A 24778-nucleotide genomic window follows, 5' to 3' on the forward strand; every position below is an offset into this window, starting at 1 on the left:
GTAAAGATCACTTTGCAGAGACAAAAACACATGAAGAACATTGTTTTCAAGGGATCTAAACCTTAACCTCCTTAATAAAAAAATCCTCACCATAATCTTGAATACAGGGTAAGGAAGAAATAACCCCTCCGACGATACAGTGTTCCCCTCTGTCAACTACTCTAGCCTCATGATTTTAGCAATAAGAAGATACCAATAAATAGTTTATTGAACTGATTTTCCAATCCTTTTTACTTTGATGTGTATTTCAAACACTTTTTTTTGATATTAGTGAAGAATATTGTTGGGGAAAGTCTTATAAAGGAGGAACGGTTTTATAACACAGGAAAGGGCATTTATTGATAATTAGGAGTAGTGGGGACCCAGGTCTGGTGATGTACCACTATGGGAGACTGAGTCAGGAGAATCACAAGTTCAAGCCTAACCTAGGCAACTTAGCAAGGTGCTATCTCAAAAAAGTAAGGGAGCGGGTAGATACAAGATGTAAAGACGAGTTTAGCTTTTGGTTTTATGTCTCACAAGCTGTGATCTAGTCAGGCCACTTGCGTTAGTGTTCCACTGTTGTGACAGAACACCCGAGATACACAATTTAAAAGGTGGGAGGAGTTACTTGGCTCAGTTTCAGAGGTTTCACATCCAGGTCACCTGGCCCATTGCCTGGAAGGAGGGTGACGGGAAGGCCCCACACTCTCTTCGAGCGCTTGCACCTAAGTTTCTTCAGCTGGGGCTCCACCTCCGAAGGTCGCACGATCTCCAGCGATGCCCCAGGCTGTGCCCAGCCTTCCACACAGGGACCTTTGGGAGACATTCCAGATCCTTATGGTAGCTCCACTCCCGTCACTTTCATTCTCTTTTATAAAATCAGGTTGTCGTGGGGGTCAGATGATGCCTTGTAAGTGTTCTGACACATAATAGCGGATAAAACGCGGCAACGGGGGTGCAGTGACGAGAGGTGCCCTGTTTTCCTAAATTCTTGAGTATGTGTCTGGCACAAGGTGCCAGGCGAAGAAATGGCCCTCAGCTTGGAGAGGGTAAGCCGCTCAGCACCTGTACCGCTCCAGGTCTGAAAGTCTAGGCCTGGTCTTCCTTCTACACCGCCCAGCCTTCATTGTTCATTCATTTATTCGTTCCTTTCATTGAGGACACGCCTCCTGAAAAGCAGCTACGTGCAAAGCACCAAGCTAGGTGTCACGAGTGACTGTATCAGGCAGAGCCCTCCCTCCGGCAAGTGCGGGACCGCGGCCAGCGGTGGCTGGTGAGGGCCGGTGGGGCGCGGTGAGCAAAGGCGCCCAGGCCTCCGCGTCAGGGAGGCGCCTCTCCGGGCAGCGGGAGCACAGCCTCCGTCCCCGTCGCACCTCGGTTCTCAGGCCCACACTCCGCGGGCGTCCGCTCCTTGCTCCCGCGCACGCCCACAGGCGCCAGGTTCGCCCGACCCTCACGTGCCCCACGCGCGCTCAACCGCGAGCAGCCTCCCGGCCTCGGGTGGGCGGGGCCTCCGTCGGGCCCGCCGGCCCCTCCCCACGCCCCCACCCTGACCACGCAACATCGCCCTACCGCCTTCCCGGGTGGTGCCCCCGAACTGCGCCGCCTGCGATTGGTCAAGCGCGCTAGCGCCATCTCTGCCTACCGCGCGGTGTGCGCCCTCATTCGCCGGCGGCAGTGTGGGGGGCGGGCCCGACCCGCCCCGAGCTCCGCCCCCTGGTCCTGGCCCGGAGCGAGCCCGCCCAGGCGGCGAGGCGCGGGCCAAGGCGAGCGCAGGGCGTGAGTACGGCGGTTGCTCGGGCGACTGTGGCGGCGCTGCGCGGGGAGGGCGACCAGCGAGCGAGACGTCGAGCGGGCCGCGGGGAGCTGCCGCCGTCGGGCGCGAGGACGCCGAGTCGCGACTGGCAGCGGGGTCGGCGGTGGAGTCTGGACCCGCGGCAGCCGAGGCCGTCTTTGTTGGATCCGGCGTCGACCGGGCCTCCCCCGGGCGGTGGTTGCCGGGTCGGGAACTGTCGAGCCCGCAACGCTCCGGTGAACGTCAGCTGCGTGAGCCCCGCCCATCGACGGCGGGACGGTGCGGCGCAGAGCCGACGCCGCACACAGCACCGCCTGCGGAGCCCCGACCCGGCCGTCGGGCACAGCCGAGAGCGGAGCGCGCGGCCCACCATCCGGAGCGCCGGGGCGGCGGTGCGCGCGTCCCGCCCCAGGTCCTGTAGCCCTGCCCCCCGTGCTTTGTTACCGACCTCCTGGGGGCTGTGGACCCTGATCGCGCCAGCATCGTGGTCCCCTGACAGTGTTCAGTGCAGTGCTTCGGGTGCTCGTGCCTCTCAGTAACAAACCTGTGATCACCAAAACCCTATAGGGGAAACAGTCGCAGCCGTGACACGGGCCACCGAAGTCTCTAGCCATGTGGACTTTTCTGGGCATTGCCACTTTCACCTATTTTTATAAGAAGTGCGGGGACTTCGTGAGCCTGGCCGTCAAGGAGCTCCTGCTGTGCGTGCTGGTGTTCCTGTCGCTGGGCCTGGTGCTGTCCTACCGCTGTCGCCAGCGCAGCGGGGGCTTCCTCGGCCGCCCCCAGAGCGGCTCCCAGGCCGCTGTCTTCTCGGACGTTCTGTCGGGTTTGCCCGTCATCGGCTTCTTCTGGGCCAAGTCACCCCCTGGGTCAGAGAAGGAAAAGCAGCTGGAGTCCCGGAGGGTAGGTTGACTTCAGAGTGGGCAAATGCATGAGTGTGTTGTGTTCAATCTAGGACGGTGCTCGCTCCAGGATTTTATTTGCTTTAAGGGAAAAACTGTCATTTTATATGCTCAGGTGTAAATTGTCATTTGGCCGAAATGATTTTTAGAGCTCTGGATTGTGCCTTGGCTACACCGTATTAGGAAAGATGAAAAACATTTAGTTGCTTTTAGTGTTGGTTGCACTTCTTATGGGGGTTGGAGTGGGTGTGATTGGGAGAGGTAAAATTAAATGTTAGAATTTCATTTTGAAGGACAGCATCACGTTCTTTGATACAATAAGACATTTTATTTAAGTCTTTGGGTCGGGGATGTATATTTGTAACTGGGAAGAAAGAAACGTGCTTAGGTAGCTCCTGCTTGTAAGAAGTAACAGGTGATAGGGAAAGGGACCAGAGCTTGAAAAGCAGCAGAAGTACTCAACATTTTAAAGCCTTGGTCAAAAAAGCCCTCCTCCTCCAGTCATTGGAGTACTGAGTTGAATCCTAAGGATACAGTGGTACCCTTAGCCAGGCAACTACTAGTTGTGATGTGCGCGGTGTAGTGACGTGCCTAGATCAGAGGCTGGTGCTTAAATGCAAGTCAAAGTCCTTAGGAAGGGAGCAGAGGAGTCCAGTGTTGGGAGATATCTGGGAGCAAGATCTTGGAGACCAGATCACTAGGACCTGTTGGCCATGGGTGTTTGGACTTCCCCAAGAGCAGTGAAGATTTTAAGTGTGGGTGGTTTCCAGTGTGCTTGATTTCCCCTTTTTAAGAAATCATTTCATTTGCTGTAATGGAGGGTGAGTTGTTGGGGTGCAAGGATGTCAGGCAAGAGACCATAGCATGGGACCTAGCAAGGGATGAATGTCCATCAAGTACTGTAGTACTGGATCTGCGTCATTTTGCTATGTCTCCAGGACTGCTTAGGAAGGTTTGTGGAAGAGGGGGATCTGGTTTAGAAGTTTTGCTTTACCACTTTTGACTGTCAGACTTGGACAAGTTTCTGCAGGAACCACTTGTCTTTTCTGTTAGTTGGAGATAGCATCGCCCTTGCTGGTAGTTAGGGGATTAGATGATTCCATTTAATCGTTTGCAAATGCCTGATCCATAACTATCTAATAAGTGTTCGTGGAACTTTACTAGTCTCGCCTGGAGGTGCTGTGGAGCTGTTGGGAGCAGTCTGAGAGGTACTCATTGTTCAGAGTAACATGGTGAGTGTGGGTTGGAGGGATGGGAAGGAAGAAAGAGGGCACTTAATTCCGTTTGAAAACTGGTGTTTTTGTCTGAGATGACTTACTGAGCGCTGGTCTGGGTGGCTGGGACTTACTGTTCCAGGCTATGAAGAGAAGTTTTGGAGTAGAAAACCTGGAGTAGTCGGTATTGGTTCTATTTTGTGACTGCCTGGGCCTTTTCCCTGTTTTGAGAAACTAGGGAGTGTGGAGTGTGAGCTGTTGAGCAGGAGGTTTTTATTTGAATTTTCTCTGTTGATATGGGTCTGAAAGACTTGATTTCCTTTAGATCTGTCCTTGTAGGAGTGTGTGCCTCTGTGTGTGTGTGTGTGTGTGTGTGTGTGTGTGTGTGTGTTTATTGGGAAGATTTTAGGAAGAAGGGATGTGTCTTTTTCCCAGAACCACAACCTGAATATAACCAGTTCTGACCATTAAGACATAATGTGAAGAATAGACTTTATTTTCCCTCCTTGGTAAAGGAGAGAAAAGTATTGCTGTATGAGAAATGATAATAAAAAATGGACAATGCCCAAATCCATTATAAAGGTAACACCATGCTGAGTGAATATTAGAACATTAGAGTTCTAAAGAGTTTTAGACTCTCTACCTTCCCTCTTTGCCTGAGTCCTTTATTAAAATCTTTAAATGGAATTTATTCTTACCTTGATCATGAAGGTCAGAGAACTCAAGAAAGATGCTTCCTTGCAATTCTGTATCTGATATGTATTCAAATTGTGAATCCAAGAATAAATACCTAACTGTATTGTAAGACTGAATTGTTCATTTAAAAAAAACTCCATTCTCAGCAGGCAAAGATCTCTCAAACAGGACTTTTTCATCCTTCCTGTGAGTCCAACTGGTGCTGGGTTAGTATTTGGCCTTGTTCCTGAGCTGGAGGACCAATGCTTTGATTAGGCTTGTAAGAGTGTCAGGGTGGAGAGGAAAATGGGAGAGACACCTTGAAAATGTGCTTTTAGGCTAAGGACTAAAGTTGTAAACAAGTCACAGCCCAAGGAACAGTAAGAGTTATTTTTGTTCTTTTATAATTTTATGGATTTAAATAATTCTTAGTTAATAAATAGGTAACCAGAATTTGACAGTCTTTTTGTTATATCAAAGTGATTTTAGATAAATTTTTTTACAAAGTGAAAATTCAGAAGGAGAAAATTTAAGGTGACTATCTGTAGAAATATGTAAAAGGTGTCAAATAGTATAGCACAAAGTTAGAAGTTGTAAGATATTTATGTCTGGTAACTACTCAATATATATTTAAAGCATTGAGTAATTAATGATAGAATTTGCCCTATAATATGCCTTTGAGTCCCTTAGGGACATTTATTCTTGTGTGCAGTTCTAAATATGTTTGTATAATAGCATTTTCTAAATACCATGTTTGGAAAAAGGAATGCATGTATATATTTAATTTTATTGGGATAATATGTATTTTCATTTAATCACTACTTTGATATCATTGATGTTTCTTTTTCTTTTTCTTTCTCTTTTTTTTTTTTTTTTTGACTTTTTTCCTGTACCAGGAATAGAACTCAGGACCCTGCGCTTGCCAGGCAGCCATTGTGCCGCTGAGCTAAATCCCCAGCCCTGATGTTTGTTTTCCAAGGCAGGGTCTCACTATGTAGTTCAGGCTGGCCTAAATTAGTGTTGTTCCCCCTGCCTCAGCTTCCCAAGTGCTGGGATTACAGGTGTGCACCACCACCCTTGGCTTCACTGATTTTTATGTATGGTTTGGGTTTTAAAATATAAGAGGTTCATTTTGTTTAATAATGTTTGGGGTCAAGCTTTTGCCTAAGATGCAAAAGTCTGGTGCATCTGTATGGTGGTAATATGATTTAAGGCTAACAAACTCACAAGTAAAATTTCTTTTTTTATTAAACAGCACAGAAAAGGAATCCACCTTTCTGAAACAACCTCAATAGGAGCAACTACCTCTACATCAATGTCTTCCCTGAATGATCCAGAAGTTATCATTGTGGGATCTGGTGTACTCGGTTCTGCTCTTGCGGCAGTGCTTTCCAGAGATGGCAGAAAGGTGACAGTAATTGAGAGAGATTTAAAAGAGCCTGACAGAATAGTTGGAGAATTTCTACAGCCTGGTGGTTGCTGTGTTCTTAACGACCTGGGTCTTGGAGGTAGGTTCGTGTTGATTTCCAGGGGAATTCTTGTTATCAGCAAGCATCATCGTTGAGACTTCACTGGCTAACGAAAAGGGGTTCCATTGTATTTTCACTTAGAAAATTTAGAATACTCATTTATCAACAAATTCACATGAATATGAGAGCAAAGGAGAAAACCAGCGTTTAGTAGTATGAAGAGAGAGGAAGTGGACTTGATGAAATATAATGAAATATCCAAAAAATTGTAATGGTCGAAACGAAGGACTGGAAAACTAGAATGAAGAGAGAATTCCAGTGAAAGCGTAAGGGGACTTCATTTGAAGAATATGTGTTATATACATGGTATAGTGCTGTTATTTAGAGTCTTATTGAAGCATCATTTATCTGTTTATCTAATGCCTTTTAAGTACCAGCTCTGCTCATTTAGGAATTATTTATTTACTACTTTTGCATGAGGTGCTATACTGGGTACCAGGGATACATTGGTGAACAAGACAGGTAAACTGTCCATTCTTGAGGAACAGAGTGCATCCTACAGCCAGAATAGGAGGTGAGAAGCTCCTTGCTTGGTGTATGTGTGATTGGAAATACGGTATATTAATTAAAAGAATTGATTCTGGAGCTAGGTTGCCTGGATTTGAATACCTGCTCTGTCTCCTATAAGCTGTCTGACCTTGCCTAAGTAACCAGCTTTAATTAAAGTAACTCAACCTTCTGTGTATTAATTTATTGATGGTATACTAAGTGCCTCTACTGCATTGTTATTACGAGGATTAAGTGAATTCATACACATAAATCATTCAGAATAGGGCTTGGCGTATTGGAGGCACCAGATATGTATGTGGTATTTTGTAAGGAACTGGAAAGGAGACCCACATAGCTTGAAGGGAGTGGATGAAGAGCAAACGAAGAGTGGTATAAGACAAGGTTGGAGAGGTAGGCAGCAGCCGGTCATGTAGGGCTTTGCAGTGGAGCCAGAGTGTAATGTGATCTCATTCTGCATCTACAGTAATGACCTCAAACCTTAATAGCTCCTCTGAGTAGCACATTAAATCCGTATATATTTCAATCTGACCCTTTTGGGGGTTGCTGGGGCTCAAACCCAGGGCCTAGTGCAGTGATGGCAAGCATTTTGGAGGCTGAGTGCCCAAACTGCAACCCCAAACCCACTTACTTATCACAGGGCGCCAACACTGCAATAAAACCTGAACGCTGAGGTTTACTTAAACCTGAACACTGAGGTTTTAGTTTAGAAAGAACAGCACATACATTAACGTGTTTTGTTCCAAAGGAAAAACACAGTAACACATGTGCCATAGGATCGCACACTAAGCATGTGTTCTACTACAGAGCTACATACATCTCCAATCCTGAAATTTGTTTTATTTTGCTTTTTAAATGCTTGTCTTGACTTCACCTGATTATAAAGTCCAGAATTCCTTTCACAGTTTACCACTGGGTCACACCTGCCCTTTGTAGACTGCCATTTTAAAAGAATGCATGGATATAGTAGAGAGAATAGACTGTACGTCTGTGATGATAAATAGCGGCACAGCGTCAGACCAAAAGACTAGGTTAACTCATTGCTAAATCCAGATGACGGATGATGGTGGTTTGGACTAACATAGCAGAAGATAGAGAGATGTGGACAGATTCACGGTGAAACTCAGAGAAACGCTGTGACTTCCTGTTATGGTTTATATCTAGATATCCCTCAGGGGTCTTGTGTGTTTCTAGTAAGGGCCTTTGGAAGAGGACTGGCTCATGGAGGTGAAGTAGTTGACTTGCTGTTAGGAGCTGGGCCTGGTGGGACGAGGCAGGTTGCTGGGGTAGTGACTTGGAGGGGTATATCTCCCTTCCCTGTCCATCCCGTGACTCTCTTTGCTTGCTGGATGCAATTAGGTGAGCAGTTGTTCCCCAGACCCCTAGGCTGTGCCCTCCTGCATGGAGCCAAGGCTCTAAGGACTGAAATGGGAGCTGAAACAGACCTGTCCTCCTTTAGGTTTTGGGTGTTGGGTATCGCGTCCCAGCAATGGGAAAGTGACTAAGACAGCAAGGGCTGGGGTGAGGTTTGAAGAATAGGAGCCGCAGGAGCGATTCCTGAGTTTTGACTTGGCAGCTGGCTGGTGGTCCCACCATTTGCCTGTAAGAAGACCTAGAGAGAGGAACAAGTCTGAGAGAAACTTGGGGGAAAGCCAAGTAGAGATGTCAGATATAATACGTGAGTCTAGAGTGCAGGGGAGGCGTTTGGGCCTGCCAGCATTCTAGAGCAGGGTATCGAGTTTGTGCTAGGTGAAAACTGCGACAGTGATTAAGTCCATCTAAGGAGAGCTTCAAAAGAAACAAGAAGGCAGAATAAACTACGCCCTGGGGAAGTCTTATGTTTAAAGATTGAGTAGAAGGAGAGAAGCATGCAAGAGAGACTGGGAAGGAACTGGCAGGGTGGAAGAGCGCTGGGACTGTTTGCTGTCACTTAGCCCAACAAAGCTGCTTGTTTCTTCTCAGAGGAGGGGTGGGTGTACATCAGGAAGGGAAGGTGAGCTCTCATGTCTGCTGGTCAAGGGGCAGGGAAGGTGAGTACAGAAAATGGGCACGGATTTGGCAATTTATGACATTGACAAGAAAACAGATTGAAATGACTTGGCAGTTGAAAAATTTAAGACTAGAAAACTATTCTTTTGACTATCTTTGAGCTTTTTGAATGACAAAAAAGAAATAGGATGGCAGTGAGACGGGATGTGCAGACAGAAGAGGGGTTTGGCTGTGGAGTCTGTCTGGACCTGGAGGTGAGGAAGTAGGGGAACAGTCAGATGAGGAGGTGACCAGAGGCGCGATGTTTGTTCACTCATCAGCTATTAAGCATGAAAATACACAGATACTTTGGAAACACAGGAAATAGATTTTAGGTGTGTGGCCAGCTATTGGATGATATGTGGTCATTAAATAAAAAAACGAAAGATTTTGAGTACTCAAGTGCAACTAGTTACAAAATTTTGTTCTCTTTAGTTTTAATAATAGATAATACATATTACTGCAGATAAAGCTCATGAGAAATTATTACATTAGTTGCATAGTTTGAGCTCCTCTTTATGAAGAGAAATGAAATACACAGTATTATAAGGCACCAGAGAGTTGGTTCAGTGATTCTCCTGGCTGTTTCTATAAAAATGGGAGAAGCAGTAAAAATAGCATTCTGTGTTTTCTCCATAGCAAGACTTATTTAGGCTGATGAAATCCGTGAGGCAGGAGCAGTGGCTGGGGTGCTGTCCCTTAAGGAGCTGGTTCTTCCGTGGTCTTCTTAGTATTTGATCAGCTAACATCCCTGAAAGAGCTGGGCTGCTTCCTTTGTTTTATGGCATGCAAACAAAAGCAAGCTTCCAGTCTGTACCCTGTAGGCAAATCTCACGAATGCCAAAGAATAGCAACAGAAGGCAAATGTCATCCACCCAGCGAGACTCTGGAGACTTTTCTGTGTCATTGATGGCAGCAGTTGGGAGACAGCAGTTGGCTAATGGGTCCCAAAAGTGCTCATGCAGTAGTCCTGGAAGTCCTTGTGCCCTGTGTGGTCCGCTGCCTCTGAACCAGTGCGCTAGCCTCGGAGGAGTTGTGCCCCAAGTCACTCCTCGGAGCCCAGTGACACCTGCTGACCCCGTTGTGGCCCAGAACGCTGTCGCCCTGCAGGCCTGCGGCACAACCCTAAGTCTTTATGGGCAGAACAAATTACCCTCATGGCAGGATTATGGCTTATTTTATTTCATGTTGTATTTTCTTGCTTGGCACTCTGAGGTGAAGTGGAATTACAGACTTGAATAATTGTACTGTTTGCTTCCTTGCTTGCTTGATGTAGTCCAAGCTGGCCATGAACTCATTTTGTAGCCCAAGCTGGCCTTGCACTCCCTGTTATCATCCTATCTCAGCCTCCCAAATGCTGGGATTATAGGCATGTGCCACCATGTGAAGCTGTAATCATTCAGTGATAATACAGTTTTTTTTTTTGGGGGGGGGTACTGGGAATCGAACTCAGGACCTTGCACTTGCCAGGCAGATGTTTGTGCTGCTGAGCTGTGTCCCCAGCAATAATACAGTTTTGCTGAGACACCTGTTGACTTCCAGAAACATTAAGGTTTCTGTACTAGTTATACTAATTGTGCAGTTCCCCAGATGACCTGTAGTCTTGTAAAGCTGAAACTTATTTTCATTGTCTTGGTGTTTTTCTTGTTAGTGACTGACTGTGGGCATGTTCATGGAATTGTTTTGCAGATGCCGTAGAAGGTATTGATGCCCAGTGTTTGAATGGCTATATACTTCATGATCGGGAAAGCAAGTCAGAGGTCCACGTTAACTACCCTGTGTTAGAAAACAGTCAGGTGCAGAGTGGGAGAGGTTTTCATCATGGAAGATTCGTCATGAATCTCCGGAAAGCAGCTATGGCAGAACCCAAGTAAGACTACAGCTTCAAATATGCAGTGTTAAAGGGTTAAATTTGGCCTTTGTGTGAATAAGGCTTTGGAAATCTTCATGAGATTCTGGGCAGAGTCTAGAACAATGGTACACTAACATAACCTTAAGTTAAAAGACTGCATTTAGTGACTGTACATTTAGTGAATTATCATAATTTTCTTTGGAATGATGTAGAACTATAGAAAATTTTCCTTTGATTATATAAAAACTGCATGCTTTTGTTTTTTTGGAATTTAGAGGACAAACTTATTATAACTAGGGCACCTATCCAAGAGTGCCCACTTGGGAGTTTGGTTTGTGGTTTGACAGCTTTTGTGTGAAGTCAGGGCGGAGGGCTCTGAGGAGAAAGTCTCCTTGCTCTGACTGAGGACCAAGCGTGGCAGGACTGGTGGCTGCTCTCCCCTGTTAGCTTCTGTCTGCTGCAGCCTTGTAGCACTCTCAGTAAGGAAAGCGTAAGCATAAGAATACTCATGTGATTGACATAGTCTTGTGTTGACAAAGCAAGTGAAAGAAGAGGATTTATCCTTAGTACTGAAAGTACGTGATACCCGTGGAAGTAGAATATGCTCATTGTGTAAAAATGGAAAAATACACCAAAATGTAAAGATCATAGAATTTACCTTGGATATTCTGACTGGATATAACTACTCTTAAGAACTTGTTGGATAAACAGCAATTCATTTTCCACCTCTGTGTATGAATTATGTGTATGTAACATTTCTCAGCATGCATTTTTAAAAAGTTAATTACAAGTCTAATGTGACTTTTAAACTACTTGTAAAATAATTATGTCAGTAGTATTTTTTGTTTTTTTCTTTTTTTTCTGGTACCGGGAATCGAACTCACAACCTCGTGCTTGCCAGGCAGGCGCTGTGCCACTGAGCTAAATCCCCAGCCCCTTACATCAGTAGTATTATTCAGCATAAGTAAGTTACAAAGTAGAAATCACACATACTCCTGAAACTCACTGATGCTTTTTCTTTTTGTCATTTTAGACCTTATTCTATGAAAAGTAAGGAGTGTATGTCTAGTTTAGATTGCCTGAGTGTGCTCTGTAGAAATTGTGTTGTGTGTTTATCCTCTAGTGCCCAGTTCATTGAAGGTGTTGCACTGCAGTTACTAGAGGAAGAAGATGCTGTGATCGGAGTAAGGTACAAAGACAAAGAGACTGGAGATGTCAAGGTGAGGTTTGTCAGATGTCATCTCTTCCTAGGAGCCAGTGCCCTTTCTTTCTCTAGTGTCCTTTTAGGACGGTAGGTGCACTCATGTACTCATTTAGTGTTCACTGAGTGGACTGTACTCGCCTGGCGCAGCAGGAGGGGCTGCAGATTGTGGCGCACTGTGTGGAGCCCCCGGAGTGCCCTGCATGAGCGTCAGAAACAGAACTCAGTGCAGTACCAGCGTTCAGAGCTCACCCTAGCAGGGAAGCCAGGAGGGGCTGGAAGGAAGGAAAATGAGGGATTCGGCGTTGAACAGAGGGCAGTACGGGTGGTTGTGTAAATCAGAAAGGCACAAGTAAGAGGGTCTGTGAGTCAGCCTTGCTGATTTAAAACATTTTGTGGTAAAATACATGTAACATAAATTTACCTCTTAATTTGTAAGTGTCACTGTATACACCTTGTTCTAGGTAGATCAGGGAGAATCTTTGGGGAAACAGAGTGAAGTAATTTCTGGTCTGTGCTCATGTTGACCTAACGAGAAAGGCTGTGCGGTCCTTCCAGGTGGCTCCATTGGGTCCCCCTCCTAGAAACTGACCTCTAGGAGAGGCTTGCTAGGATCTCTTTCTTATAGCATAATAATATAAGTACACAGAGCCATTAAAGTAAACATTTTCTAAGCCCTAGTCACTGATTCCAAAGTACTATGCAAAGTCTGAAGAGTCTGGGTGAATATGCCTAGTGCATGGTCTTGGTAATGAGATTCCACCTTGTGTCACCCTTGCTTGCTTTGTAGTTGTTTCCCCCGTCTGTTAATGTGGAGGTAAGCTCTGATAGGTTTTTTTCTTTTATTTTTTGAGACAAGGACTTTCTATGTAGTTCAGGCTGGCCTTGAATTCACTGTGTCACCCAGGCTGACCTCAAACTTACAGTGATCCTCCTGCCTCAGCTTCCCAATGCTGGGATTGCAGGTGTGCCCCACCATGCCTGGCTCCCTGCTGGTTTTGATGGGAGTACTTGAAGAGAAGTAATGTCAGGTTCACAGAGGTGTCTGGAGATTGGCCATGTATTACCTTATATCCACATGGTACTTGGCTGCCCTCTTTAATGTTTTCCCATACTAATTTTAAATCTGCTTATGCACATTCTTTAAGAATGGACATTTACTGTGTGTTTCTACCGTTGTGTATTCTGCGTCTGTTGCAGGAACTCCATGCTCCTTTGACTGTTGTAGCAGATGGGATTTTTTCCAAGTTCAGGAAAAACTTGATCTCCACTGAAGCGTCTGTTTCATCTCACTTTGTTGGCTTCCTCATGAAGGTACTGCGGAGCACAGTTGTTGAAAAGCAACAGCAACTTGAAATGTGAAAATCATTAAAATGCTTATTTCTTTATTTTTTTAGAACGCACCACAGTTTGAACCCAATTATGCTGAACTTCTTTTACTTAATCCAAGCCCAGTTCTTATCTACCAGATTTCATCCAGTGAAACTCGAGTACTTGTTGACATTCGTGGAGAAAGGCCAAGGAATTTAAGAGAATACATGGCTGAACAGATTTACCCACAAGTACCTGGTGAGAAAAAATTTTACTGCCGTTGTAATCTGCTCTGAAAGCAAATCTCACCAAAGGCTCGCTCTCCAGTTTTTCCTGAGCAATGCCTAAGATAAGCCAGTGGTAAACATGGTAGGTGGAAAGTGCCTCCTGTCTTAGTTGCTTTTCTCATTGCTGAGACAAAATACTCAATACTCAAAGTTAAAAGGGGAGAGGTTTTTTGTAGTTCACAGTCTGTAGAGAGTTCAGTTCATAGTGAACTGGCTCCAAGGCAGGGTGGCATGCCAAGAGGCGCTACAGAGGAGAAATAGGTCATGGTGGGCAAAAGCAGTGAAGTAGTGAGGCAGCAGTGCTGCAGCCTGCCTCTCTTTTATCCCTTCCAGGCCACCTGCCTATTGAGTGGTGCCACCCACACCCAGGGTGGGCCTTCTATTACCCACACGCAGAATTGTGCCCAAAGTCAGTGGACTCATTCAGTAATCACACATCCTAATCCGGCATCACACACTCCAGCTCACGCCCGCTGTGACCGCATGAGGCTTTGAGGGGATATCTAGACATACCTCTGGTCAACCAGACATGCTGGGACCGAACTATTCAAACTAGCACATACAGGAGAAAATGACCTCTAAGTTAAAAAAGTCGTTTTAGTGTGTTTTTGTCAAAATACTAAATGAAGCTTTTTCAGAATAATTAACAATATGGCATATGCAGTATTTTTTAAGGGAGTCTGCATCATCATCTAAGGATTTTAAATTCTTGCAATATCTCTCATACTTCATTACTTTTTTGTTTGGTGCTTCATGTCTGCTCTAGTTGTCTTACAAATGTCATTTCTTTTCGTGTGTGCAGCTACCCTAGGAGGGAGGGATTCTTGTCCTCCAGTTTTACAGACGAGAACTAAGGTTCAGAGAGATTAATTGGCCTTGCCAAAGATAAACTAAAGGTTAATTATTCTTACCCAAAATGTTTGGTCCTAGAGGTGTTTCTTTTCAGACCATTAGGATTGTACAATATGTGCATTGACTTAAATTGGTTGAGCATCTCTAACCTGGAAAACTGAAATCTGAGATGCTCTCAGAATCCAAACTCTGAATGTCTTTTTCAGCCCTCAAAAATTTTAGATGGTACCAGGTTTTCGAGTCTGCGTTTGAGAATGGAAAGAAGCAGGAGAGAAATGACCAGGAACTGGACAAAACGGCTAGAGTATAGCTCAGTGGCAGAGTGTGTGCTTAGCATATGTGAGGTCCTGGTTTGATCCCAAGGGTTTTTTAAAAAATAAAATTGAAGGGAAACCTTAGTTATCAATTATGAGTACAGTAACAAAAATTAATTCTGAGTGTATTTTAAACAAAAATTCTGGATGATTTTTAAAGTTATTTAATTGACTAAGATACTGACAAAAGTAAATTGCAATGAAGCGGACAAACTTCGATTTTTATTTTTTTATTTTTATTTATTTATTTTTTTTTGGTTTTTCTCCGGTACCGGGAACCGAACTCACCACCTTGCACTTGCCAGGCAGGCACTTTTGCCGCTGAGCTAAATCCCCAGCCCCTTCGATTTTTAATAAAGACATTTTTAACATATGCATATGAAAACACTTCAGTGAATTTTGTTAAGCCACTTTTGAAGCTTTCAGAAGGGAAAAGTAGTGATAACTATTTAGGAAAAGGATAGTCTATCACCTAACACTTTATTTATATATATTTATAATTTTTTTACTTTCAGTTTATTATTTTTTTCCAATCCAGAGGTTGGAACAGGCTGACCTGAAATCATTGAAACTGTAGGTCCATATTTATGTTGGTTAGGGTACCCAGATTCTGCTCCTTGTGTGACTGGAACAGTTTCAACATACGTATCTCTTCCATTCTCATACTGGGAACTATATCCTGATTCATTTTCTATGTAAGTAGAAGCACAAAACTTTCAGATTAGATACCTCAGAGATGAGCTGATCCATTGATTTCATTTTATAGATAAACCGAAGCTCAGAGAAGTAGAGATGGCCTATGTCTCTGTCCAAATCTACTTCTTTTTCTAGCACACACCTCCTGCTAGCTGTGAATTGGTGGTGTTTTGTCTCTTACTGTCAGAGTATGTTGGTTGCAGTAAATTAAATATTGACAATTGCTAGTAAACGATGGAAGAGAGTTGGGTAGCTTTCTCTTTGTCACATCTCACATAAAATTATCTTAGTCTTCGTATAATATCTGCTCATTCAGCTGCATACATGTCTGTTTCCATTAATTTTCTCTTGGATTGCTTAGTAATTCCTTAGCATGAATAGCTAGGTGCTTAATGAATACTACTATTAATAACTAATTCTTGATTTATCACAAGGGATGTATGTATAGTAGGTGTTTGCTTATACTTGGTAGGAAAATGTGTGATAATTTGAAGTGTTATGAATGATTTATTTGGGTGGCTGGGGTTTATTGCAGATCACCTGAAGGAACCATTCCTAGAAGCCTCTCAGAACTCTCCTTTGAGGTCGATGCCAGCAACCTTCCTTCCTTCTTCGCCAGTAAACAAGCGAGGTATTATCCTGTTGGTCTGACTTTATAAAATCCCAGATAACATGAGATTAAAATAATACTGGTGGGAATAACATGAGAAGGAGAACTGGGTACTATGGATTGGGACCTTAATCATATAGAACAATGTTATGATCTGTTTAGTTAGTATTTAGTATTAACTTGGTGTCAGTCATTGGAAATACAACAGAGAAGGAAGTACTCTGGTTACAAATGTAGAAGATAATTTCCTACCACTGGGGATGAGGCTTGTAGTAACAGCTCATCCACGTACCACAAGTCACTGGAGAGGTGGGTGTCCAGGCAGGGAGATGAGTTGCAAGGTAGAAGGCTGGCTGGGGGCGTGTTGTTGAGGAAGAAAGCCAGCATTGGTGCTGGGAGCCTAGTGGGAGCTCATCAGTGGACAGTGAGATGCAGGGATTCTGTAGATGGAATCTCATCTGCAGTGGCCCCCAGGAGGCCGAGACACGATGGCACTTTGAACAAACTCTAGTGCTTCCTGTGGTTGGTGCCTAGGGCTTAGGTACCTTAGGGGTAGATAGGTGGGATAGTGTTTAACATTTAGTTTTAATCCTATAGACAATGGAAAGCCTTTCAGGTTTTCTTTTTGGTAGCAACTTTGTTCACAAATCACTTAGTTAATCTATTTAAAAAATATAATTCAATGTTTTTTTTCAGTGTATTTACAGATAGGTACAACCAGCATGATGAAATTTAGAACATTTTTATTATTCCAAGAAGCCCCTTACCCATTAGCGCTTTCCCTCCTAACACCCAGCCCTCAGGTACCACTGATTGACTTTTTGTCTTAGATTTGTCTATTCAGGATAGTTCAGTAAAATTGAATCACATGGTATTATTCCTTTGTAACTGGCTTTCACTTAGCATAATATTTTTTGTTCATGTTATTCTGTTGTTTGTTTAGGTTTAGTTCTGTTGTAGCATAAATCAGTTCTCTATATGTTTTTATGGACAAATTAAACTCCATAATTGTATGGATATATCACACTTTTTTAACCCATTGCTCAGTTGATAGGTGTTGGGGTTGTTTCCACTTTTCAGTTATTACAAATAATGCTGCTGTAAGTGCTTGTGAACAAGTCTTTGTGTAGGCAAACATTCTCATTTTTCTTGAGTATATCCAGGACTGATATTGTTGGGTCACCTGTTTAAGGAACTGCTAGACTATTTCCCAAAGCAGCCGGCCCATTTTGTATCCTCCTGGCCACGAAGGAGGCTCCAGTTTTTCCACATTCTCCACATCATTTATCTTTGCACTCCTAGCCATCCTGTTAGGTGTGAAGTGCTTCCTCATTGTGCTTGTAGTGTGCAGGTCTCTCATGCACAATGATATATGTGCTCGTAGGCCATCTGTTTATCTTCTTGGGAAGAAATCTCTTTTCAGACTTTGCAGTTTCTAATTGGGCAAATTTAAAATATTACTGAGTTTTAAGGGTTATTTATATGTTCTAGGTACGTGTCCCTTCTCAGATACATGATTTACAAAATTTGTCTCACTCCGTGGGTTTTCTTTTCACTTTTTTTGATGATATCCATTTGAGTACATGTTTTTAATTGTCCCGAAGTTTGTTTTACTTTTCCTTACATTGTCTTACATTTTTGATTTCATATATGAGAAGACTTTGCTCAGTCAAAGGTCACAAAGTTAATACTCCTGTATTTTCTTCTAAGAGTTTTATAGTTTTAGCTTTTAATTTAGGTCTTTGATCCATTTTGAACTCAGTTTTGTGTATGATGTGAGTAAGGGGGTCCAGCTTCATTTGTTATGTGCTTATCCTATTGTCCTGGTACCATTTGTTGAGGACATTTTCATTCCCTACTGTGTTCTCTTGACACTTTTGTCAAAATTCAATTGACTGTGAATGTAATGGCTTATTTTTTTGAACAGTACTTTATACTTCGAGCAGAGTGTACATTTTGCTTTACATTGTTCAGTTCACTCATAAGTATTTTACTTTTTATGGTATGATAAATGAGTATGTTTAATTTTAAGATTGCTTCTTGCTCGTATGTAGGAATACAGTTAATTTCTACATATTTATCTTGTACGTTGAAACTTTACTGAACTAATTTATTTTCAGTTCATTGAAAAGTTTTAAGGTGGTGACACTAAACTTTTATTTTAGAAATACTACTCTGACACTGTTATAGAAGATAGTGTGGAAGAAAGTTCAGACTGAAGCATATAGTGAGGCTATTTAATTTTTCCATGAGTGATGGTAAAACTTGGGACTGTAAAATGGAGAGTCAGGAATGGATAATATCTATGAGGTAGAGTGCATAAAACTTGGTGATTAATTGGGTATTATGTTAGGAGAGTGAGGCCTACTGATCACAGGTAGTTTTGCGAGCCAATTGCCGCCACTGGAATGGGAAAAATTAAGTTTAGGGAAGTGTGGGGAGAGACAGTGAGTGCACTTTTGACATTTGGGTGTGAAGTGTAACAGGGCGTCTGAGGGGCAGTGTGCAGACACCGCTGGACATGGAGCAGGTCTGAACGGGGTTCCTGGGTGTGACAAGATGGTTGTGAGCCACAGACACATGGGCGTAATGAACCGCCAGCCGTGGAGACAGACTACAGTGCAAAGCAGAATGGAGCTGATGCCAAGCTGAAGCAAGCACTATGCTGTGGGACTGTGTTCTGATTGGTGGGTTTGAGAATATTGCATGGAGCAGAGGAGAAAAATTGGGCTTTGTCTTGCAGGTATCAGAGTAATACATAAACATTTGAAATAACATTTAGAAGCTACTTTTTAATATATTAATATAGTGATATATTCTAAAATTAGTTATGTATGTAATTACATTATAGTGTTCAGAAAAGAATTTTCCATAATTCTCTAAACTTGACATTATCATCGTGTGTTTCTCTCAGAGATAAAATTAAATCAGTGCTTGTGCATTGTCACAGGTCGTTGAGCAGGCTGACAAAGGACTAGGGATCTGCAGCTGGCAGCTCCATCAAAGGACGCCCTTGGAGCTGGGTTGTGGGCTTCTCACGTCTGTAGTTTTCACTCAGGAGGTTAATTTTCACATGCGCCGTGAGCAGAGTCTAACATCTGATGACTGAGAACGCTTTGCCTTCTGTTGAACTATGTTATTGGGTGTCTTCCTAGGGCTACTTTCTTTCCCTTCAAAATGTAGTAACAGACATTTCTCTTTAGTGCACTGGCAGCTGCCACTGTTGTGAAGTGTGAGAGACATTGATTTGCTTTTGTCTTGTGGAAGACTTTTTATGTCTGTGCCTTTTTCTTTTGAAAAAGAATAAATGTGTTGATATTGTTGGCTTTGACATTACATCTGTGTGTGAGTCGCATGAGGGCGAAGATACTGTTGTTCTCCTGATAACCTCAGTGCCTGTCATATATTACCAAATAAAGAGGGATTGAATCAACTCTGAAACTTTTGCCCCACCAAAGTTGAGCCATTATTCATTCCCTTGTATTTGTACATTCTTCCTATTTATCCGCTTGTATCAATGTTTATAAGCTAATAAAAGTAATCTTTTCTCTCTTTGTTTTGTCTCAGTAAACTCGTACAGGACATCATAATCTTAGTCATCTCTCTTCATAGGTGTTCTTCTTCTGGGAGATGCGTATAATGTGAGGCACCCTCTCACTGGCGGAGGAATGACTGTTGCTCTGAAAGATGTGAACCTGTGGCGGAAACTGCTGAAGGGGATCCCTGACCTTTACGATGATGCAGCTCTTTTGCAGGTAAGCTGTTAGATTATTCTTAACGAAAATAGTTTTTGTCTCTTCACAGCTTTGGTGGGAAATCTGCACTGGGAGCATGTGCCTCATCATTCTTAGGCAGTCTTGTTCAGGCTTGAAGAATCTGAACTGCAACCTGTGAATCTCACAGAATTCCTGAATTTCTGTATTGTAACATAACATAAAACTGGATTCCCAGGGACAGTACACTCTAGCAAGAGTCATATAACCTGTAGCTCTGAAAATGAATTTTTGGTGAACAGCAAACATAAGGCAATATTACTTGCTTATAGTGCTCAGGATAACAATAAAAATATCAATGTGATGGGATTATAAAGTTTATGTTTTTTCTGCCCTTACTATGTAATAAGTTTTCCTTTTCATTTCTAGGCTAAAAAATCATTCTATTGGTCCAGAAAAAGTTCTCATTCTTTTGTTGTGAATATCCTTGCCCAGGCTCTTTATGAATTATTTTCCGGTAAAGACGGTAAGTGTAGATACTTTTTAATGTGTGATACTGAATTCGCAGATTTTTTTAGCATAGCAAAGGAACTTGATTACAAAGATTGGTAACTAATCCAGAAATCAAAGTGTTATTCAGTTTGCTGACTACTAAGTTCGTAGTTCTGTTTGCCTGACGGTCTATTTATTTTTGGCTTATTGAGACAGGGTCTCACTCACTATGTAATTCAGGCCAGCCTTGAACTTAACATATAGCCAGGCTGGCCTGAAATTTGTGTCAGTCCTTTTGACTTAGCCTCCCTAGTGCTGGGATTATAGGCATGTGCCACCACGCCCAACTTGGTACCAGTAGTTTTTTTAACTCCATGCTGGAGCAAGATTTTCAGTTTGTAATCCTCGTGTATTCTGTTACTTGATCTGGAAGGCTGTTGACTTTCCTTACACATTGCTGTTCCTAATGGCAATACCTCAGTCATTCATTATTTTGAATTCTTCTGGTCCAGATTAGATTGTGCGTGTCCTCAAATGCAAGTTTGTGATAGAAGGTCTTTCTAGCTGTGTCTGAACAGGCCATGTGGTCTTTTTCTTCCTGAACACTAGTTTCAATTTTTTTTTAGGGTAATATTTTAGAAAATAAATATGAACTTCAAAACAAGTTCAGAGTTTCTCTTCTGTTAAATGCACAAGTAGCATAGTGCATTTACCCTTTGCTCATATGAAATAGCCTTATGCTTTTGTTTTTGTTTCCATATTGGAAAGAAGTAATGGTCAGTCTAAATGGTTGAACATTGCTCATGAGAAAATCTGACATCAAAATGCGCTCACCTTTTTTCTGATCTCTTTGATGATGATTGCAAGACGATCAACATAAATGCTTTCTGTATCCTCTATGACCATTAACTCTTACTGAAGGAAAGAAAACAATGGTGATTTGCAGAACCAATTTCTCTTGCTAAATTGGCATGGAAGTTAGTGTTTGGATAGGCAAATATAAAGTAAGTTTTTCTTTCTAAGCTTTTCTCAGTTCTTGTATTCTTCCATTATAAATTGGAATCTACCAACAAAGCAACATTAACTTAATGAAAGATTGGGGAAGGAACAGATTTTATTGGAAGAAAAGTTTTTTCTGCATCTTTTAAAAGATGTTTAGAAAAATCTAAGTGTACCTTCTAAACTTTTAGAAAGATTATTGATTATTAAACTGGATTATTAAACATTCAAAGTAATGAATTACTTCGAAAAGTATTTAAAATTTATACAGAGAAAACATTAATAGCTGTTGCTTTTACTTGATACATGGAGACACGGATTGGGCATCTCAAGAAGTGGTAATTTTATTTCCAGAATTGTGTTATTTTGTAGTAATAAAGAACTTAAAGTATTTTATATCATTTAATGAACTTACAACAAAAATCATACAAATAACTTTAAATAAACATAATTTCTGAGATCTAAATGTTAGCAATCATTTACTAACAGAAGCAGTTTTATTGTTATGTGTTTAACCACCCTTAATATTGATTATGGAATTTAAAAGAAATTTTGAACGTTAACATTTCAGGACTACATATTTAAAAATTATCTGTAATGCTTGGTATTTGTTATGTTTTCTGACATATCGTTATCACTGCAAATATGTATTTTGATTGAGAGTAACTTAAATTTTATTTTAGATTCCTTACATCAACTAAGAAGAGCCTGTTTTCTTTATTTCAAACTTGGCGGACAGTGTGTTGCTGGTCCTGTTGGACTGCTTTCTGTGTAAGTTGTTCTGAGAGAAAACCCATTTTCCAGATTTTCTTAGGTCTATTAATAGTGTATGGAAATCTTTCTCCCTTATGCATTTTGTGATTTTATTAGCCATAGTGTCTCGGTCAGAAAGTGGCCCCATGAACTGAAAAAAGGCAATGGTAAACACTGTTTCCCACTTGGGAAACAGTATCCAGAAGTGGGGGTAGAGGGAGGGTTGTTTTTTTAATCCCCTTTATCTCTTGATCTTTTTCCCATGTGAGAAGGATATGGCTCCCTACTTTCTATGTTTCATTTTGCTCTTTATACAAGCATACCCATGGTTGTAGCAGCACAATTCATAATAGCTGAATCTTAGAAGCAGCCTGTATGCCCATCAACACATGGATGGATAAAGGAAACATTGTGTATTTATACACAATGGAGTACTGCTGTGCTATAAAGATAAATTCGATCATTTCTAGGAATATGGATGCACCTGAAGACTACAATGTTAAGTGAAGTAAATCAAGCACACAAGCTTAAATGTCACATGGTTTCTTTTATACAAGACCCAAATTGTAAAAATTATTTGAAGTATAGAACTCACGAAACTCAGTTTGACAGTGTAGACATATGTAGAACTATTCTTGAAAAAGCCTGAAAAGTGAAATTCTTTGAGTCATTTTTCATTCATCTATCATCTGAATGTCCTCCTGAAAAGCCTAGGTTCTGACAGGCGAGGACATCTAGTATTTCAGTGTGGGACGTCATGAGCAGTGAAAGAAAAAGCTTAAAATACGTAGTTTAGGAGTGGAGAGGCGATACTGGCTTCTCTGAAAGAGATTACCCTAATTTCTTGGAAAAAATCTTTTGTTCTTGCCATCAAATGTAATAGGCAGGCAAGTTTGTAAAGTCTTCTGAAATGTATTATAGGTATTGTGCTTTATAGATGATACATAATTGGAACCTTTCATTAGTGAATTTCAGTCTCTGGGTCTCACCCAATGTTTTTCTTCCTCTGTTACAGGTTGTCGCCAAACCCGCTAGTTTTAATTGGACACTTCTTTGCTGTCGCAGCCTATGCCATGTATTTTTGCTTTAAATCGGAACCTTGGATTACAAAACCCCGAGCCTTTCTCAGTAGTGGTGCTGTAATTTACAAAGCGTGTTCAGTCATATTTCCTCTCATTTACTCAGAAATGAAATACGTGATTCATGAAGCTTAACGGGGACCCACTTGAACTCACCAAGTCTTACAAGACTTTTCTGAAGCGTAAAAAGTGTATCTAGCATAGTACTTTACTGTACTACTTCTAAAGGGGAAACTCTTGGACCAAGATTGGGATTGCTTGGTTTTGAAGTTTTTTTGTATATAAGCATGTAAATATATGCCTTAATTTACACTTTAAAATGGATGGTAAAAATAAGCTAGATATTTAAAAGAAATGATTGTGACCGTAAGTTTGTGCTAACCTGAGGAACTGCATTTTTCTTTTGATTTCAGTATTTGGGATAAGTCTTGGGGCATCCAAATAAAACGGTGAATCCTCATGTCTGCCTTGTGGGCTCCTTTGCATAGCTGCATGGTAAGGGAAGAAAAACAAAGTGAGGAAAGTGCATAGCCCTGTTCTTCAGCTCACTCTCACGTTGGGGAAGGGAATTTATTCCCATCCACTCTTTCTGAGTGCTCTGAAGATACCAGGTCCCTAAAGGCATAGCAAAAAGGGGCTTTATAAACGTTTCCTGTGACACTAATAAGGGTAGCGTTATCTCAAGAAACAGGTAATGGACAAATAAGTACTTGTAAGACCTGGCATAATGCCTTAAAATCAGTTAGTTTTCTTTATTTTTCGTGGTTCTGGGGATTGAATGCAGTGCCTTCTCACTGACCTACATCCCAGCCCTTTTTGTGTACTGAGGCTTGAACCCAGTACTGTGCGCAAGTTAAGCATGTGCTCTATCACTGCAGCCCAGCCCTCTTTCCAGTTTTCACTTTGAGACAGCTTCTTGCTAAGTTGTCCGTGCTGGGCTCAAACTTAAAATCCTGCCTCACTTCCAGGAGTGCTTGGCTCACTGAGTGTATTGACTCAGTAGACGGTCAACTCTTGCAACTCTTGCTGAATGAAAAAATAGCTAGTGGTCACTTGCAGAAGCAGTGTCTCTTGCTATATTAGCATTGAAGAGGTTTATGGAGGCCTCTGTCTTGGGCATCATTAAAACCTTAGCAAACCTCTCAATGCCATGAAAATAAATTGTGGTAAAATATAACCTGGACGATTCTAATGACTGGGATAAAAGTGATTGTTCACTTACAATAAAAATTTATTTGAATTTGTGTTTCCTCCTTCAGCTGAGAAAACGTCTCATTGGCCAACTGACTGTGGAATCAGTTTTTGGCACCCCTTGTTTCAGCAGAGCACATAGCGGATTCATTTACTTGATGTCACGAGATCCCCCTCTACTTTGCCCCAAACTTCTATTTTTTGATGAAAAACTCTCAGATCTGGTATTTTCAGCAGCTACCTTTCTTTTCACAGAGAATTAAACATCTCACGTATCTACTGTTCAGAGATGACATGGAATAGCGAGATACTTGTGTGGTGTGGCTGCTCCCATGCACCAGCTTTGCAGACTTGTAGGCTCCCGCCATTCCCTTCCATCCGGTGGGGCCTGGGAGGGCACGTGTAGGGCACTCAGTGGTGGAACTCTTGCTCAGCCAGCAGGAGACCTAAGTGCGGTCCCCAGTCCTGAAAACAAGTCCTGTTCTGAGGCTGGACACCTCCTCATGCCTCGGTCTGAGGCTTACTGTCCTTCCTCTCCACTGACTCCTGTTAGAATCATTTTCATTGTGACAGTGAAACAAAACCTATGAAGTCATCGTCCTGTTGTTCCTTCTCCTTCCTTCCTCTTTTAGTACCTCAGGATTTGAGGTCTTCCAACAAAAAGAAATAGCTTTCAAATCAGAAAACTGAAGGAACGCGAACAAGTTCTCAGCCCAGACTTTACAGATGACCTAAATAGGCTGGCCTGGAGCAAGGTTTCGCCATTAGCAGAAACACAAGTTTGTCCCTTGATGAT

At 42.3% G+C, this 24778-nt stretch overlaps 1 protein-coding gene across 1 annotated transcript; it reads left to right on the top strand.

Annotated features, from left to right (window-relative positions):
• The first annotated feature begins 1747 nt into the window (after positions 1-1747).
• On the top strand, positions 1748-23251 carry Sqle (squalene epoxidase). The gene is made up of 11 exons (XM_005397981.2): positions 1748-2680; positions 5824-6076; positions 10322-10502; positions 11608-11704; positions 12886-12999; positions 13083-13254; positions 15681-15776; positions 19368-19510; positions 19898-19994; positions 21643-21730; positions 22728-23251. Exons 1-11 carry the CDS (start codon positions 2390-2392, stop codon positions 22924-22926), a joined length of 1731 nt encoding a protein of 576 aa, XP_005398038.1. The 5' UTR covers positions 1748-2389; the 3' UTR covers positions 22927-23251.
• The last annotated feature ends 1527 nt before the right edge of the window (positions 23252-24778 follow it).

The sequence above is a fragment of the Chinchilla lanigera genome, unplaced genomic scaffold, assembly GCF_000276665.1.
Source record: "Chinchilla lanigera isolate Chin_1 unplaced genomic scaffold, ChiLan1.0 scaffold00060, whole genome shotgun sequence".
NCBI classification, from domain to species: Eukaryota; Metazoa; Chordata; class Mammalia; order Rodentia; family Chinchillidae; genus Chinchilla; species Chinchilla lanigera.